This window comes from Varanus komodoensis, unplaced genomic scaffold (genome assembly GCF_004798865.1).
Source record: "Varanus komodoensis strain SLA01 unplaced genomic scaffold, ASM479886v1 scaffold7_1, whole genome shotgun sequence".
NCBI classification, from domain to species: domain Eukaryota; kingdom Metazoa; phylum Chordata; class Lepidosauria; order Squamata; family Varanidae; genus Varanus; species Varanus komodoensis.
Window position 1 is genome coordinate 11,237,691 of NW_025336479.1, and position 19,972 is coordinate 11,257,662.

At 43.6% G+C, this 19,972-nt stretch overlaps 1 protein-coding gene across 1 annotated transcript; it reads left to right on the forward strand.

The window, feature by feature from the left end:
* Positions 1-331: 331 nt before the first annotated feature.
* Positions 332-15,018, forward strand: LOC123035665 (olfactory receptor 10X1-like). The gene is given in 7 exon segments (XM_044454088.1): positions 332-430; positions 1,719-1,794; positions 2,606-2,731; positions 4,080-4,207; positions 14,105-14,232; positions 14,234-14,752; positions 14,754-15,018. Coding segments are annotated over 7 exon segments (1,341 nt in total).
* The last annotated feature ends 4,954 nt before the right edge of the window (positions 15,019-19,972 follow it).

Consider the following 19,972-nt stretch of genomic DNA (forward strand, 5'->3'; position numbering starts at 1 on the left):
GGGGGCTTTAAGGGTTTTCATGCTCCTGAAAACAGTCAGCTGACTTCCTGATGCAGAATTGAGGAGACTCCATTCTCCAAAGATGGAATTAGTACTGGAAGGAAATCCCTCACTGGGACAGTTCCAGTGAGAGCCCTTATTTCCAGTGGCTTGTGAACTTGTAAACAAGGTTAACCTCCAAATGGCAAAGCTTTAGGATGGGTGCACATATGCAGACTCTTCTGCAGCTTGTTCAATAAAAAAGGAAGCTGATAACAATAGAAATTGCAGGCGTCTGGTTGCTGGGTTTCATTGGTTCCAAGAGATATTGTTTCTCCATCCTTTTTCCACCATGGATGAAGACTACCAGAACGAAGACTACCAGAATGACAGTGCTTCAGAGAAACTTTCCCATGCTTGGGAACTGCAGCGTCAGAACTTGCATGGACAGGTAATGGGGTGGAGCTGGGAAGAAGGGAGAGTAAGAAATCATTCTCAAAGGGCTGTACTAGTTTTGCTACTGATGTGACATGTTTACAGAAAAGAAGAGAAAAATATTTCTCTAGTTTATTCCCATGAGAGCTTCTCATTCTGAACTGAAAACTTTTCTACTGAAGCCATTGATAGAACACTCATTATTTCTGACTCAAGTTATTTGGGGGTTGTTTAGATGATGCCTTGGCCCTTCTGTTTAACTTCTGATTTTTTAAGATCACTTTTCCAGATTTTGTTTTGTTTTGTTTTAAAGGGGGTGGGGTGAGAATGGAACATTATTCCTACAAGTGAAAGTAAATGTATTTTTCTATTGTGCAATTGTTGTATCCTCCTATAGCACAGCATCACCTAGAGGATATATATAGCAGAAAACAGGAAAGGGAAAGTCTTTGGTGTAGAGCTCAGATCTCAATCTGCTGAGTTTAAAGGAACTTGATCCAGCAGATTAGCAGCCTCATACAGAAAAGCTCTAACGTTCAGCACCCAAGACATTAGGGAAATACAGCCATAGTTCTCCATGTGTGGCAACTCCACATCTTACTGAAGTATTTACCCGCTTTCTCAGAGCTCTTTGTTAGATTTCAAGAAGCAGCAGAAGTTAGGCTCAGGGTAGCCAAATGCAGACATTTCTTGCACCAGCTGGCTGTTAGCACAAGTGCTATAAAAATGTAAGTCCACTAAGAAGCCCTTTTTGTTTTGCTTTTGTGTCTTTGTGGGATATATTCCACCTTTCTCTGGGCTGTCATATTATGTGTGAGCCAAAGAACTGGACGAACACACACTCCCAGAAGTGTTGAGGGTGGCAAACAGCAGCAGTGCCAAATAGGCAACGCATGCCTGAGAGCTGACTCTTTCGCTTTTAGAATCGAGGACTTTGGACCAAGGATATGAGAATGCAGAACACGAATATGAGCACATCGTGTTTCCTGACATACGGATGAGAAGGTTGCGAAAGCTGCAACACATCTCCACAAACGACTTTTTAACATCTCTAATCATGCCAGACTAGCAGTGTGATCCTATGCATGTTTAGACAGACAAACATCCTACACTTCCCAGCATCTGCCCCCTGGGCAATGATCTAGGACATTCTTCTGTCTAAGTATGCATAGGACTGCACCCTAAGACGTTAGTTCCTTGAAATGGAGCACGTATCTGTCAGGCAGAGAAGGCAGATTTAGAAGTCTTTGCTGATGATTTGGAAGCCTGTTTTCTCTCCTCATTTCTTCCCTTCTACATCATAGTGCCAACTGAAGTGGGTCACTTTGGCCTGCCCCATCACAAGGTTGACCCTCATCTCCAATACATTTGCAAAAGCATGTGAGCATTTTCCTTGTTGTTCTAATTGGCACCTTTATTTCCAAAGTTCAATGGTGAATGTAAATCCTTGTGGATCCACATGTACAAAAGGGCGGTATCAGTAGGCATTGCGGGAGGTCAACATTTACAGAAATGCAAACAAATGGATTTGTGTGTAGTGTATGTGAGGGGGTAAGACAGGGCATGGGTTGTTCCATCTAACATTTCTTTATGTCTTTTGCTGTAAGGTTAGGAGGCAGACTACAAAGAAGAAGGAGCAGTGCAGAGTATAAAAGCTCCAGCTTTTGGCTACTGAAATTTCAGCTCACCTCTCTTAGCGGAAACTACATTTCCCTTAAAACCATGAGGGCTAGAAACTTCATATTTTCCCTGAAATTCTACAAACCTCAGACTGTCAGATTTTGTCCCTTAAATATTCCTATGCAATGCAAAATTTATACACATGTTCTTTTGAGATTTTTTTCCACTAGTACTATTAGTAATGATCTCCTGCAAAAATGATAGTAGCCTACATTGGAAAGAGTAATACTGGCTTTAATTTGTTATCGAATTCTGCCCATATTGGTACCACTCATCAGTTCTGTCATTATGGAAATCCAAATATTCAGAGATTCTTTCTGCTGTTTCCCCAGGTAGGCTGTCTCCCTTCAATGCTCCAATCCAGCAGTCATTCTTTGAAGAACGTTGCCTTCCCTTTTTTAGGGGTAGATGCTCCCTCTCTGTCTGTCTTTTTATTTAAAATTCTCAGTAACCTGTTCCTGAAATCCTCTGGTCATCCTACAACTCCCACACTGACTGTTCTTGTTTACAGCACCGTTTGCATTCAGGAATGACAAATGGCGCGCCCCTGGCAAAAAACCCTTCATCGTCTTCTCTGTGCTGCTTCTCCTTTCGCTGATGGTGGTGGTGGCTGCTCTTGCGCTGGTGTGCCATAGATGTAAGTGCAGATCTGATGCTGTGGACCTCACTTTTCTGGGCTTCTTTGGATAAGGCTTCTTTTTACTAAAGCCCATCATTCTCCCTCCCTCCCTCACTCCCTCTCTCCCCCTCCCCCCTTCAGGATTGATGCAGTTCTGTGCCCGAGTGCATTTTTTCTGACAATAATTAAAGCCACTCATGATGCTTGGAACACAAGAGGAAAAGAACTGGGAGGACTCCCCTTCCTTTCCTTTCTTTTTTGTTCCTTCTCTGGGACAATGGAATGGAGATTTAGTATGGACGGACCACCGATTCTTCGTAGGGCTGGCTTGAAGGGGAAAGAATGATACTTCTTTCGTTTTAGCAAAATTCATTCTGCTGCTGAGGGCATTTTCCTAGCTCAGTAACTTACATGAAGGAAATATCACCCCTTAATTCGGGATTATTCAGGGCATGCATCTTTGAACAGAGAAAGTCATAAGTTGCAGCATTTCCCAGCCAGCATTGCTGACTGGGGAATGTTGGGAGTTGTAGGACTTTTTCCCTCCTTAAACAAACATAGGATTATATTCGAGGTTCTTGCCATCCCTGAGCTCTGTTATGTTAAGGATGATGGGAGCCAAAGTAAGATAAATATCTACCTGTTAATAACAAATCAATCTGATCTATACCTTGTTTTCTCTTTACAAGACATATCATTTGTGATATTGGCCAGATTGACTGCTAGTTTGGATGGTTTAAAAAGAGATTAGATTAACAATTCATAGAACAAAGGTTTTTCAATAATTGCATGGGTATTGCCAGCTATGTACGCCTGCTAAATGGAACCTCCATGTTCAGAGGCAGTATATCTAGAAATGACAGATAATGGAGGGCAGGGGGAGGCAATGGCAGGAGTGGTTTTCTTGTGGTGCTTTAGCCACTGGTGAGAGAACAATTGAAATCGGGGAACTTCGCATGCACTGGGTCAGGACTCTAGCAGGAGAAATCTGCAAGAGAGAGTGTTGCAGAAAGTTAGCAGAGAGAGAGTGAAGTGGTGTGCAAAATATACTCAGCACATATTCAGAGGTATTGCACCTGAATAGAGAGTGTTTAATTTTTATTACAAAAAAGGAACATGAAAGCAGAGCCCCCACAGTAGTAATAACTTTTAAAAGTGTGATGCATGAATGCATGTATTTATACTGATTGACAATATTGCATATGCATAGTAAGAAAAAAGGGAAAACTCCCTTGTGGACCAGCTGGGATTGGTGGCTGAATATCTAATTGTGATAGAGTCTGACCAGTGAAATACTTTAGATGCATTCATGCTGGGCAGCATTATTTCAAGGGCTGACGTTTTGCAGGTGTTCTGCTTTGTCCAGATGGCTGGGAGAAGTACCATGATAAATGCTACTATTACAATACAGAAGTGAAAGAGTGGGGTGAGGCCCGAAGTAGCTGCCAGCAGCAGGGAGCCGATCTCATGGTGATTGACCATGAAAAGGAACAGGTGAGTCTCTCACGATTGCTGCACAGACGGCCCCTCCTTGCTGGTTAGCTGTGCCTGCCAACTCCCTTGGCTCTGAGGGATCAGGACGGCAGAAGGCACAGACCCCCCACCAAGGGAACAGGCAGGCCTTGGACTGTGAACCTTTCTGCAGATGGTGCTGCCTGAGGTGGCAAGCTGAGGGGGCCGAAATCTGGTCTGTGCCATTTTTGAACGCTTATGACATAAGAAAGGTAGCCACCATCTTGGAAAGCTAGCCAGAATTTGGGTTTTGCATGGCTGCCCTTGACAAAAGAGCTCGTGGTTCTAAATTGCATTAGGCGCCAAAAAACAAGTTGTTTCTTTTACAACTTTGAGCTTGATTCTCTCTTCATATTCTGTCCAGAATTGGTGATGGCAGTGCTCCTGCTGATGATGATGATGATGATGACGATGATGATGATGACCAAATCTAATTTCACCCACATGTCAGTCAAGGCAAGATATGTAAAAAAAAAAAAAATCAGGCAAATTTCCCTTACAAGGATCTATGGAACAGATATTCAATTTTCAAGCATTTTATGTTACCTTATATTGTCCTCATAAAGTGGTCCTATCTTTCTCACATTGAGAAAGATTTTATGTTACCTTATATTGTCCTCATAAAGTGGTCCTATCTTTCTCACATTGATGCACATTGGCCTACTGAAATTCACTGGTTATTTCTATCCTCATGCATGTCAGTCTTTCTGCTTCGGCCACTCCATCCTATTATCCCCCAGTCCAGTTGCCTTGCCTGTCCACCACTCAGCTGGATCCAATGTAATTGGTTCTCGCAGTCCGGGGGCAACAGTACTAAATCCAGTCTTGGAACCATCGCGTGGCTTTCAGAGCTTCATTGGAATGTCTGCAGACCCCTTTCCTTGACATTACTGTGGAGTTTGCAACATACGGATGCTGTGACTTCACCATTAAGTCAAATCCGTTACTTCTTGCCTCTTGAAAGCTTGCATGTTGCAAACGTTGTTAATAAGATATGAAAAAAACCTTTCTAGGAAAGTTTTGTCAGGGAATTTAGCCCTGCCTTTCCTTTCCAGGGGACACCGGAAGTCTTAACAGTAACATGGCAAAAAGTTCTTTGCACCTAGAATAGGTGCTGGTGGGGTGCACAGCCTGTGGCAGCTGTTTGGTGCTTCCTTGGCACATTTTGGCAATCAAGTTGTTGTTTTCACCTAGGAGTTTCCAGAGGAAACATGGCATCCTAAGGAAGACTTCTGGATTGGCTTAAGTTACATACAGACTGAACAAATATGGAGGTGGGTGGATAACAAAACACCTTCCTACACGTGAGTATCATTCTTCAGTGGATCCTTCTCTCCCATACCATTACCAGATTGTAACTCAGCTTAAAAATAATTTTTAAAAAACCATTAGTTGCCAAGCTTTTAGCCAATCAATTCATGACTAGATTATATTTGCATGGATTCTCATATGCATACTGGATTTTCTTCTTTCTCCATTAGTAAACTAGCAGTTAAAGCTAAAAGCCCAAATAAAACACCTTTACTGATTTCAGCAGGCCTATGTGTGCCCAAGTCAACAGAAAACCTGGCTATTATGGTGTGTAAGCTCAATTGGATTCAGAGGGACTTGCATCAGAGTAAACATGCATAGAATGGGGATGCTACCTTTGTGATCTTACAAATGGAATAGAAGGAAAATCAGCTCCATACTTCTCTTTTAAACTTGGAAGGAAAAAGGGAAGAAAGTGACTGATGCAGCATCACCGAATAAGCTCCAGACTTACTCATTCCAGGTGCTAATGCTTACATGGTCAAGACAGCACCACCACCCACAAGTGGAAGGGACTAGCAGGCAGGGAGAATGATAGATTTTGCAGAAGTATCCCAAAAAATCTATGATCTCAACTCCCAGCGGGGATTCCTAAAAATGAGGACAGGGCCTATAGTGACCACAGAACGTTGAGCATCTTTGGAGGGGGAAACTGGAATTCAGACTCCTGCCCTGCATTAGTTCAGGGGTCTTGCATACAGCACTTGTGAAGGGGTCCTCAACTGTGTGTCCACAGTAGTTTCTCAAGTTCTCAAATGTTCTCATGGTCCAAAACCTTTAAAGAAGCTTGCACATGGGTATGTCTGACTGGTTAGAAGCCTGCAAAGAATTATTGCACACTGCAACTTTTTGTGATCATCAGAAAAGTAAACAATGTCCCTAAATTTGCCTACAGCGTGACCCTATGCATGTCTACTCAGAAGTAAATCCATCTAATTCAGTTGGGGTTATTCCCAAGTGAGGGTGTATAATATTTCATTCATAATTTCTTAGGGCCAAAACAGATATAGCAAACATTTTAAATTTTGACCCTAGAGTAGATGGAGGACTTGAGCCAGATTTAGATCCTAGGGGGCTTTTAACACTTCCTCTGCTATGGGCCCAATCCAGATTGGGGGGCATACCTGAAATTCCTTTTTCACAATAATGACCCATAAACCAACTTCAAGTCATATATGTTTTTAGCACTTAGCCGTATTAAAACCTGTCCCAACTCCTGTGGTTTAATAGTCAAAAGTCCTTTTGAAGTCTGCTCAATATGTTCAACAAGATTCTGCTCCCTGCTGAAGACTTTTGTATACAGTGGAGTTTCAGTTCCCTGTTCTAGATATTTTTTGGTACTAGTTCCTCTGTTTTCTTTCTAAAATCCTATTTATTTATTTATTGAGTTTCCACAGCTTTGCCAAATATGTTGATTTTTTGTTTTGGGTTTTAAAGTTGATCATTCTTTGCATGTACCAACAAGAAAGCTTTCAATCAAGTTGTCCCCAACTATAGCAATCACATGAATGAATTCCCTCCAAGATGTCCTGCTCAGGTCTTGCAAACTCAGGGCTGTGGTTTCCTGTATGGAATTGATCCATCTCACAACTGGTCTTCCTCTTTTTCTTCTGCCTTTGAATGTGCCTTGCATGAAATCTGCAGTGAGTCTTGTCTTCTCATGACGTGCCTGAAGTAGAACTTCTATTTTGTTATTTTTGTTTCCAGGGAGAGTATCTATCTATCTATCTATCTATCTATCTATCTATCTATCTATTTATTTATAAAATTTGTATGCCGTCCAATTACTAACATCTCTGGACAGCTAACAGCATAAATAAATTGACGACACACTCTGGCTGCAATTAATAAAATACAATAATAAAGTTCAATATTAAACCTTATTAAAATATCGATTAAATAAAAAGGTCTTTGCCTGGCGCCAAAAAACATACAATGATGACACCAGGCGGACCTCTCTGGGGAGCGCGTTCCATAGTCGGGGCGCCACCGCAGAGAAGGCCTTCCTCCGGGATCAACCCATCTGTACATCTTTCTATCAGTCCAGACATTCAGAATCTCTCCTCCAGCACCACCTTTTGAACGCACCCATTTTCTTCCTGCCAGCTTTCTTCACTGTCCTGCTTTCACACTCATCCACTCTGACTGGGAGTATGATGCTGGGAGTGATCTTGGCCTTGGTCTCCAATGAAACGTTCTTAGACTTATTTTTCTTATCCCTTCATTTCTGCCTTTCCAAGTCTCAGGCATCTTCTAACTTCTTGGCTGTTGCTTCCCTTTGAATTGATGACTGGCCAATGTATGCAAAATCTTTCACAATTCAATTTCTCCATTGTTAACCTTAAATTTGCGCATTTCTTCTGTTGCGGATTTAGTTTTTTTAATATTCAGCTGCTTTAAAAGCTTAATTCTCCCATTCTGTTCCCTTTTTGAAACACTAATTATTCTGCTATATCAAGTAATACGACATCTTTTTCTGTCTGTACTGTTCACAAGGCTTGTCATTTTTACAGGCTCTTTCTGCCAGCTGATACTGCAGTTCCAACCTGGGCTGGAGCTGATACATAGAGTGAGGTGCCTGCACTTGCTTTCTGTGCCTTGCTTCATGAGCCAGTTCAGAGTCTACAATGAAGGCCAGTGGCTGGATTCACTCTTCACATGTAGCACCCAGCAAATTCTCTTTATCCTTTACAGAATGTGGAAAGAGGGAAATCCAGAGATGCGTGAACATTTGGAAAATAGTAGGGATTGTGTTGTTTCCGAGCCTGCAAGCAACTACAAGTGGAAGAACACTTTTTGCCAAAAGCACCACCCGTCCATCTGTGAAAAGAGCAGGCATGTAGCCTGCGCTCTGCAGTCCCCATTTGCGCCACACTGAATTGTACACAAGAACTTAAGATCAGACCGAGCATCCACCTAGTCCAGCATTCCAGGCACACAGTGGGCAACTGGCTGCTCACGGAAGCTGACAAGCAGGACATGAGTGCAACGGCCTCGGTCTGCCCAGGTTCCTCAGCGACTGTTGTACATGGCGTCTGATAGTGGAGACAGCATTGAGCCATATGGACTACAAGCCATTGATAACCTTGCCTCCAGGAATTTGCCCATTCTGCTTTTAAATCCCCTCAAATTGGAATCCATCACAACTTCCTTAGTTTCTCTGACCTTCCATGGGGCACTGCCAATTTTCAGGGGTTTCTGGCTTCCATGATTGGCACTCCATCCCTTGTTTCCCAACCCCTAGTAATACCATGCACTGTCCAGTGTGTGTCCCGTATCTGTCCAGGCAGTGTATGTAGTGCTGTGCAAAATAAGGTGACAGTGCTGGTAGTGGGTTATAGTAAATTGCAGCGTTCTTGTTTTAAGGACTTGTTTTGTTTATGGCAAAGTTGCATCATGGGAAAACAAAGGGGATTTGCACATGTGTTTTCATCCATGTTCAGTTGAACTTGGTTTGCCTCGGAGCCATAAGAATGCATTTCGCACTCATGCGGGAGTGTTCTAGCAACACTGAGCTGGATTAGGAGCATGACATGGAATGGAGGGGCTTTAAAACTTTGCAGTTCCAGTGCAGTTCCAGTTGCAATGCAGGATACTTGCTATATGCAATGGGAAGTAAGTTTTAGCTCTTGTCAGTGTGAGTTGGTCATGAATGTGCTGCCTATTTTGCTATATTATGATCCCCTAGCCTTGATTTGCACTTTGCTACTGGGGAGTTCTGAATTAAAGCAGAAAACATTTGAAAGGGCCTTTGCCTCTGGAAAACTATGTTACATCTTAGCCTGTAAGGTGCAAGAGATGTATCACAGTATCTCTCTTTTGCTATTAAGAGAGAGAGAGACCACCATGTTTCTGGATCCAAACCTGACTGGCATTGCCTCTAGTCCCAAACATACCAGAAGAGTTGTCTGGAGTACAAATGTAATTCTCTGCTGTGCAGCACGGCAAGGGCACTCGTGGCAAAAATCAAACCTGTTTACACCAACCCGTTTCATGATCCCAGGAATTTTCCCACTATACATAGCTTGAGATGCTACATAAACTGCATGTTTCCAATAGTACATAAGAGCATAAGAACATTAGAAACTAGAACATAAAAAGACCAATGGTTCATCCATTCCAGCACTCCGTGCACACGGTGACAAAGCTGCTGCCCACAGTGCAAGACCTCCACCTGCCCAAGCAACTCAGTAACTGCTGTGTGCAGCATGTCAGCTCTGATAACGGAGGTAGCACATAGCCAGAAGGGCTAGTAGCCATCAGTAGCCTTCTCCACCAAGAAAACACAGGAGAACATCACCTCAATGTAAAACATGTGGCATACTGAGTGATGAAAACAGAACACAATGGATCTCTAGCACCACTGTCCCCAGAGCAAGGCTGAAGTAACCCTGTGACAGATTGGTGACAATCCTAGGCCTACTTTGCAACCAAGTCCCACTGAATTCAAAGTGGTTCCTGAGTAACTGTGGTTAAGTTGCAGCTCAATAGGACAACCATCCAACTGGTTCCACTGTTGTATTGCTCTCACAGTGAGGAAAATTTTCCTGATGTCCAGCCTGAATCTGGGTTGTTGCAGCTTGAATCAATTGTTCCATGTCCTACACTCTGGCATCACTGAGAAGAGATCTTGACCTTCCTCTTTGTGACAGCCTTTGAGGTACCTATAGAGGGATATCTTGTCTTCTCTTCTCAAGGCTGAACCTGCCCAGTTCTCTCAGTCTCTCCCTATAGGGCCATGTTTCCAAACCCTGGATCCTTTTTGTTGCCCTCCTTTGGACCCTTTCTAATATTTCAGCATCTTTCTTAAATGGGTGCGGTTTGCTCATTAAGACAGATTTAGAAGTCCATATATCTTGCACAGCCTGAGCCACACTGGATATCAAATGAAGATGAGAAGGACATATTGTTGTGCTTTTCAGTAATTTGTCATTTCAAAAATTGTTCTCTACCATAATGCTGTTCCAGCACATAAAAATGGTGGCTTATGCCCTTCCTGGTTGGAGTCTGCCCCAAACTGGAGAAGCAAATATGAACGTGTTAAAATAGAAGTATAGGATGCCACATCCCCCACCTCAGGGGTTTAGCAAGAGGTGGTGGGCAACCTCCCAGAAGACACCCCATTTGCACAGGCCATAATGTTGAGATACCGCTGTCCCCCGGACAGGATCTTCACCCCAGTTATGGAGTTCTGGGGCTCAGGCAATGCTGCAGCCATAGGGCCTCCTCGCTCTCCCCTTACTTAGGCAAGGGCAAGCATCAGTGAGTGCTGCAGATCAGGGCCCCATTGAGATCTGGAAAGAGGCAGAGCAGCAGGATCCTCCAGCAAATCATTTAGCAAACGCCTCGTATTTGCAGGTGAGACAGTTCTGTGAAGAAGTTCCCTTGCCTAGCTTTGCCAGCCAGGCCCCCATCTGGCTCTCGGTGATTTCCCAGAAGACCCGACTCCTTTTATGTGTTGCTTTCTTGGCTTCTGTGCTGTCTTCTCCCCATTCTAAAAGACTGAAATGCCTCGGTTTGATTTCTGGCACTAAAAGCATTAAGCTACACTATGCTGGCATTTTGGGAATTTTGGTCCTGCCCCTTTTGCCTTCCGCTCCAGTTAGGTGGGGGAATGGTGCTGCTATTTCCCTCTGCTTAACGTGGAAAGGAAGGCCAAGACCATTGGCCTACTCTCCTGTCTCATTTGCCAGTCCCATGGCCCTCTACACACTGCGGCCAGAACATATGGAAGAAGGAAGCCTGCTTTCCCTGTCTAAGCTTCCCCACTCATCCAGGGCTACTTGGAAAGTTCTACTGACTGTGTTTGCTTCCCCCTCTCTAACCTCCTGTCTTCATAATTCGAGAGAAATGGATCAGTAATTACACATTCATGGAAGCTTTTGAGTTGCACTGCAAGTCCAGTCCCAAGAGAGCAGATGAAACTTTTAAGTGCTTGTAACAGCTCAAGACCTTTAAAACAATCAATTTTCCTGTCTTGGAAAGAGACTGTCTGGATTTTACACTTACTTGTTTCTAAAAGCAGCACAGCTGAATGTTAGTTGGAATTTAAAAGGAACCTGAGGTAATCAGGATTCTTTTCCCGTAGTCTGACCTTTTCTAAAAGGAAAAATACCCCACACTTTTGGGTTCCTTTGCTTTGCATAATGTTCTTCTTTCTGTGTTTGGAATAAGAAATCCTTCAGCATGTCTTAGAGAAATTAGGACTGTGGTGCCAGGAACAAGAGGTGGCTGGTGCACCCACACTGATCGTTGGATGAGGTATGCAGTCTTCTGTGAGAGAGCATTGCATAGTTAGGGAAGGGCTCAGGGAGTTCTGGAGAACGTGCCAAACTAATTTGCTTCTCCAACTTGTGGAGAAATTGCCTGAAAAGGAGAAGAAATAACAACAGAAACAGCATGTTAGTGGAACATGGGAAGGAGAAATCTTTTTAAATGACGAATTGCTTGAGAGATCATTTTGGAGGGCACTAAATGTTTAATTTTCACCCTCACTGGAAGTTTTTGAAAGTGCCTCACAAGATGCAGGACATACTATAAAGAAAATACTTATATGTTTTATAGGCAGAGACCTCTAAAACACTACAAATTAGCATATGAGCCACTCCTCAAATGTTGCAGGAGAGCAGCACTGTTATTAAATCATATGAGCAGAACTGGAGCAAATTCCACCTCTGAGCTCAACCGTGAGTTGATTTTTCAACTGCAAATGTAGCAACAAAACACTAGTCTGCCACTCGCAGCATCTCCTTCCATAACTACATCAAGGCAAACTGATCTTAATGGTTGCTACTGCTGCTATTGTTTATCTTTTACATCCCGCCTTTCTCCCATTATGGAACCCAAGGTGGCTACATGCAGTTCCTAGATCGTTTCCCCTCCAGGCTCAGGCCAGCCCCAGACCTGATTAGCTTCCACATGGTGGACACCGTATGTGCCTTCAGACCATACTGTATTATATCATTTCACATACATTTTACAGCTTTAATGATGAATGGTAATAGATTGGCCACTGACACATTGCCTTGGAAGAGGAAGAATTATATCACCAAAACAGAGAGTAAAAGGACATGCAACTTTGCATAAAATGGGTGTGTGATCATTTACACACATTGATGCAAATTCAGAAAAAGACGGTATGACTGAAATAGAAGTTAAAAGGTTCTTCTGCACTGGGAAGAATGTTGTCCAGGCATCTGAGCGCCAACCTGCTCAGCCTGCTCTCCTGGCACCGGCTGCTGCAGGGCCACTCCAAGGTCCCTCCTTGCCTTTCTTTTCTGGTATTCTTTCTCTTTAAACTGAACTTGGACTGGACAGCTCTATAAAGTGAGCCAGATGGCTCTTTTATTGAAGAATGATCAAAAAGGTTTCCTTAGATCTCCAAAGATGAATATAAAACATTGTTTTCTTGCTGTAATGAAATGCAATTTCATATTGGAAAAATTGAAATTGTAAGCTGAGAAGGAGGTGGCTAGATGAAGTCACTGAAGCAGTTGGTGTGAGCTTAAGTGGGCTCCAGGGGATGGTGGAGGACAGGAAGGCCTGGAGGAATGTTGTCCATGGGATCGCGATGGGTCGGACACGACTTCATGACTAGCAACAACAAGCTGAGAAGAGTGTAAGTATTTGTGACATACCTTTATTTGGAAAAGTTGGCATTAGAAATGGTGACAAATGTAGAAATGCAAATAATTTTTAAAGTCTTGACATATGGACAACTCCTTAATAATTAAAATTTAACCAAATTCTCACTAAGCTATTTAGAGTTTATACTTTCCTTTTACGTTTTACTTCTTCCTAAGAGGAAAAAAATGGGATAGCCCAGCCAGTCTTATCATACATGGCTATATATATATATATATATATATATATATATATATAAGATAGATAGATAGATATATCACGCGCGCGCACACACAATTATTATACAAATAAGCAGAATTAAGTGCACTTCTGCAAACAGAGGTATGATTTTACTACCTAAAGATAGATTGGAGGATGGTTATATAACCCCCAAACTAATGGTGTCAGTTTCTTTGGTTATGTGTCATGAAAGTTACAAATTCTCAAACTTACTATTTGAAGTTTAAAGAAGGAGATATTAGTTTGATATTATGGACTGTGTAAACACCCTTTTTCAGTCCTAGCATGATTAATGTTATGATTTGGGGGGTGGGGGGGAATTATATGGTAAGGCATTAGTGAAATGTTGAATGTTCAAATGGTGGCATTTACTATCTATTTATATCTGTTAAAATCATTAAATAAAGTAATTAATGAAGTATAATATGCATTATTGTTAATAATGGATTATAGTGCGAGTTAGATGTGACTGTATCAATACTAACGATGATGCGGAAAATGCAACAGCACGCAAGTGAATTTCCACTTGTGCAGCAAGACTTTCCCCTCCTCTCTTCCCCCTGCACACACGCCATGGATGGAAGCTGTTTGTTCAGCAGGAGGAGCTAATACAACACAAAGAAAAGAACAAAGGACTTGTGCTGAGCATTGTGTGTGACCCAGAGCATCATGTTTGCTCGCTATCATCCTCTTCTGTAATTTCAGGCTCTGAGGTGGTGCACCAAGATGAAGAATCAAACATACGCGAAAGAATTTATTCTGACAGGTTTTTCCAGTTTTCCAGAAATGCAGGCAGTTTTGTTTACTCTGTTTTTGTTCATATATAGCCTAACCTGGAAATCTGCTAATCATTTCAGTCACTGGGTCCTTTCACAGTCCTTTCTTCCTTTTCATTTTGTCTTTTTCTGAAACCTGTTACAGTTTAGTTATTATCCTTAAGAGGCTGGCTGATTTGCTAACAACAAGCAAAAAGATCTCTTTTGCAGGATGTATGGCACAGATGTTTTTCTTTCTTGGACTGGGTGAAACAAAGTGCATCATTCTTACAGTAATGGGGGAGGATGACCTCCTTCTAGCAATACGCTACCCTTTGCACTATCCAATCCTTATGAACTTGCAGGAACTTCTTTGGCTTGTACATGTTGCATGCGCAGGAGGGTTTCTCATATCCCTAACACAAACAGCTCTGATTTTGGGACTGCCCTTCTGTGGCTCCAGCACAGTCAGCCACTTCTTCTGTCTCATGAGGACACTGGCCAGGCTAGCTTGGACAGATGGCCACACCATCGGAGTGGTGATCTCTTCCATCTCTACTGTGGGCTTGGCCAGCAGGTTGCTCTTCATCATGTTGGCATGTTTTCATCTTCTCCACCATCCTGTGCATCCCCTCCACAGAAGGCCCCCAGAAAGCCTTCTCCACTTGCGCTGCCCATCACATCGTGGTGATTGTGCATTATGGGTTTGCATCCTTCATCTATTTTAAATCCCAAACTGCAAATCCATTAGGTAATGATACGTTGCTGTCCATACCCCACACAGTAGTTACCCCATTTCTCAGTCCCATGATACCTACCTTGAGAAACAAGGAGAGCAAAGGAGATCAAAGACTTTTGCTCTAAGTAAAACAATCAGCAGAAAAAATATTTCCCCAAAAGATCTGAAAATGCTCAATGCGCATTTCAAATGTAAAGAAATTGAAATTGTATTTAGGACTATTTAATATATGCTTAGGTTTCTTAAGAAATATATGCTTAGGCTTCGTGATTCTAGGCTCTTAGGTTTATTGATTAAATGTTTGCTTCCTGCAGTGACTTTTGGTAAACTTTTTGTCCAAATTAAGAATGGAGATGGGCAAACATTTGTTCCCCTTCAGTGCTAAGAATTGTGCAAATAATGAACAATGGCTCAAGAAACAGGAAAAGTGGGGATATTTTTCATGAAGGTATGGTTGGAGAGGAAGGTATGAAATGGCTCTACATGTCATGGCTTAGCCATCTGATAAGTTTTGCTATACCACCTGCAGGTTTACAGAAAGCATTTCAACTCAGTCACTTTATCATTGGCTTGGTGTCAGGGCGGGAAAACTCCTTTTGACACAGGGCCCAGATTCCAAAAAGGGAAATGTCTCAGGGACCCCATTCCAGCCATGTCAGGGCTAAGGGCGTGGATGGGGCTGAGGACAGGCTAGGCCAATGGTCGAATGTGGGACATTATGCTGCCAACCCTATAGAGCACAGTTCAATGCTATGCATGATGGCTCAGAACTTTAAATACCCAGCTATTTAAAAAATGAAGATATTTAAAGGTCAGGGTATCAGAGTTTAAATCCTTTTAAATGACCTCTATTTTCTATCAGTGATTGGAGAAAAGAGCAGAGTTTCCCTGCTCACCAGAAGTGACTGTTCTCAGTTTTCTTCTTAGCTCTGATCAGAGAAGGGGCAGAGCCTGCTAAAGAAACTGGGATGGGGAAATTTTGCAAGCCAAACCTGGCCTGTAGGCCAAGACTTCCCCATCCCTGGCTTGCTGGGGATTGCAAGAGTTTTCAGGATTTTCCATCTAAATATACATAGCATTGTACTATTGACATTGTACTATTGACATATATTTTTTAGAAAAAATATCCACCTTTGCCAGTACTCTTTGCTTTAGGTTGGGTTGGGACTGGTTTCTAAAGGCTGGAGAAGTATGAAAGGAGGGATCTCTTAGACCTACCTTGTTTCATAGATCTCAGGTGCGATGGTGTAACGTGGTGTCCTGCAACAGCAGGGGGTTGAACTCGATGGCCTTCATGGCCCCTTCCAACCCTTCTGTTCTATGATTCCATGATCAGGTGGGGCACAAAGGGATTTTTCTGAAGTCATGCCAATTCCAGAGTTTTTTGCGGAGATTGAGAATGACTTTCCAAGGCTATGCAAAGTAGCTCACAGTGCAATCCTAAAGCTGGCTAGGGTATGCTGGAGGTTGTAGGGCCTTTTTGTTTAAATATACATAGAATTTTGTTTTAAACGTGACTGTACAGCTGTCATTGCCTATGGAACAGAAGACCTTTTCCTTCACTTCCCCATCCTACCAAGCTCTCTCTTCAAACTGAATTTGTAACTCTATTGTAGGGTTTCAAGCATGTCCTTATAGTATTATGAACAATATCACAATGGGTGCACATCTCTTTTGGGGTCCCTCTTTTTTAGGTACCTCTTGAAGAACTTCCAGAAGTGGCAAAATATATGTAGCATATTCTGATCAGTAAACTAGTGCAACGTTTTTAAAAAATTAAGCATGTGAAAGGGGAGACAGAGCACACAACCAGTGCAAATTCCCTGCTCAACAATCCTTGACATTTTGCAACATTTCCTTCCTTCCACCCAAGGAAACTCAACCAGTAGCTGTTTGCCATGCTCTACACAGAAAAGTAGACAGTGTCTTATATAAACGGCTGTGTAGGGTGTTCTCACATGGTGTTTTCTAAGTGCCATGAAAGAAAGTGGTTTCAGTGGGAAGAACTAAGAAGGACCTGCCAGACACAGGCAAACTGCACATTCCTCTCACAAATGAATAGATATTTATTGTGGCATTCGACATCGTGCCACTTGTAATTGCCTTCTTCCTCTAAGACAGCACAGTCTTCTTCCCCTGAATTGTTATTTGGTTCTGAAGAAGCCCAGTATCTGAAAGAGATAAAGAACATTTGTCCTGAGATCTGCTTAGGTGCCACTGTCCCACTTTGCATGATCACTGTAGGTCAGCTCAGCTTTGTCAAGCCATGGTGGTTTGCAGCATGTTCCAATGCCCATTTTGAATGTTCAGACCTCTATTGGGGGAGGGGGTTGCCCTGATTTCTGAAACTGGATGCCAAGGCTTGGCTTGATGGAGAGGAAAATAACCTTGCAATGAGGTGTGGGCTTCTAGAGAGTTGTTTCTCCCTCCAACAAGCCATGCCACCCAGGTTCAGAGGTTGCAGAGCACTATGACTGGGACTTGAATAGGCAACTATCTTGTTGTGGCTTAACTAAATCATGTTAGCCTGTGAAGATGGTTGGAACAAGGTCACTGTTAGATGGGTAGCTCACCTTCCCCTCTCCCTCGCGTATACTGGAGAGAAAGCAGCTTTCCACCTGGTCAGGCCATTCACTGGGAAAGCAGAACTAGCAGCCTGAGATTTCTGCAGCTTGCAAATTCCAAGAAGCAGGATAAGACACTCTGGAGCACTGGGGAGCAAACAGCACATAACCCTGAAGCTGGCTTGAAGCCATGGTGACCCCTTCTCTCTGGCAAAGAACCCCCAAGAAGGGAGCGGTTGCAATGAAGTCGACATGGAGAGCGAGGGAATGTTTTGCTCAGACTCAGGCAACCTGGAGCTCTCCAGATCATATGGACGACTACAGAAGTCTCCCTAACCCAGGACCATTTCCCGGGCTGGCTGGGGCTTATGGGAGGTTTCTATCTTCCCTGCTTTCCTTCAGAACCTGCCTCCCCCACTGCCCTGCTGCAAAAGAACAAGGGACCGGCAGCACAAAACTAAGGAAACCCTTTCCTTTTCCCTCCCATTCTTTATCAGATATCAACTTCCTCCTCCTGAGAAGAGGAAGTCCATGCACTCCCTGTCTGCTCCAGAGCCCTGTTGGATAACAGGCACGATGCTGTTTTCACATCCATGGTTCAGTTGACCTGTTCCCAAAAAGTATGAGGGCAATCACCATTTCCTGCAGTCCTTCCTTAGGCTTACTTTGCTTCCCTGAAAGCTCGGGTGCCACATACAGCTGCTGTCTCTGTGGACCCAGCTATATAAACCTGAGCAGTTACTGGCTGGGCTGAAGACCTCAGAGTATTTTGTGTGGTAAATGCAAACAATGTGATGTGTGGCAAAGTGCTTATAAGGCATTTTAAAGCACTCAAGTTGTTTCTCCACTTTATCCATGCATGATTTTGCATCTGTTGCATTTGTTGAGCTTCCCAAGTTTGGGTCACCTAAAAACATTTTGCAGCTTTTGATGCATCATATTGAAGAGGCCTCCAACAGAATGAAAGGGGCCCAGAGAGAGCCTAGAACAAGTACTGTACTCTCACTGAGCAGTTTGACAAACAACTGTACATTGTTGCCCAGCTCCAAACTTAAATTTACATTTAAGAAGACATAAAAAGCTCTCAAAGTCTTATAGGGTCCTGATATCCCCACCATATTCACTAATTTCCACTAATGCTACTGAACACAGGGGTGAGTGTGCAATCTATGCAAATGATCAGCAGGAGTTTGGGGACTTCTCTCTGTGGAAAAAGGGCAATGCACTTGGGCTGCAATTCTGTACCTCGGGTGGGGTGGGGGGTATTTTCTGGAGCAAAGGTGGAACTGGCCTTGGGGAGGCTGTCAGAAGTGGAGCCTCTGTACCTGCAGTAGGTGAGTCTTAGCTCAGGTGCACAGGATTCTTTGAGCAAATAAGGTCAGCTCCTTTACGCATACTGTATATACAGGTGTATAAGATGACTTGTGTATAAGATGAGGTCAATATTTTGTGCTGTTTTCTGGTGTTTGTCATATGTCAGGCATATAGGATGACCCCTGATTTTTGCTTCATTATTTTCAGTTTCAAGGGGCTCTTATATGTCAACATATGTATATATATTTGTCAGCTGGAAGCTTTTGGACCAGGGGTCCTCAGACTTTTTGAATAGGGGGCCAGTTGAAAGGTGTCAGCAATGGGTGCGGGCCGCAGAAAGGCAGGGGCATGCGTGCGCAGAGATCCTTCTCTCCCAATGAGTCCAAAACGATCTCCTTGTGAGCAAGGAGATCCTTTTCTCCAAGCGAGTCCAAAACGATCTCCTCGCGAACAAGCCGGCACCTCACCACATGTGCGTGCGCACACACGTGTGGCAAGCTATGGCAGGCCAGATTAATGGGCATGGTGGGCCGGATCCAGCCCACAGTCCATAGTTTGAGGACCCATGTTCTAGACCAGGGGTCTCAAACTCACGGCCCATGGGCCAATTGCCGGGCAGGCAGGGCACGGGGGAGGGGCCCTGTGGCCTTCAAAGCGCCGGCGGCACCCGGGCCGGCCTCCGGGAGCCACGTGGGATGATGCGGCCCAGCCTCACCCAGACTTTACTTCCAGCGGCCCCCAGGTAAGTTGAGTTTGAGACCCCTGCTCTAGACTCTCCTGACGTCACAATAGTCATGTTACCTCTCTGATTTGAAGGCCTACAGCAGCCCACAGGAGGACTGGCTGGCTGGGGCCAGTCGGGGAGGATGGTTGGCAGCAGCACAGTGGATGGGCCCAGGGGGAACCGCACAGGCAGCACGGTGTCTCTGCACAGATAGCTGCGCAGGGGATGCTCCCATTCCCAGGCACGGTGGTGCCCAGCCCAGAATGGTGCACCCTCAAGTCCAGGTCTGTGGCAGCATGCAAAGCTTGAAACATCATGCAATGCAGGATAAGCTCCCCGAGTCCCAGTAGAAGGTTTTTTTAAAAAAAAATATTAATTTAAAAACACAGTTGTAAATACATTTTTAAAGCAATTAATATAATCTGATGAAAAAAATTCACCTGATGTATAAGATGACCCCCCCAATTTTTGCCTCAC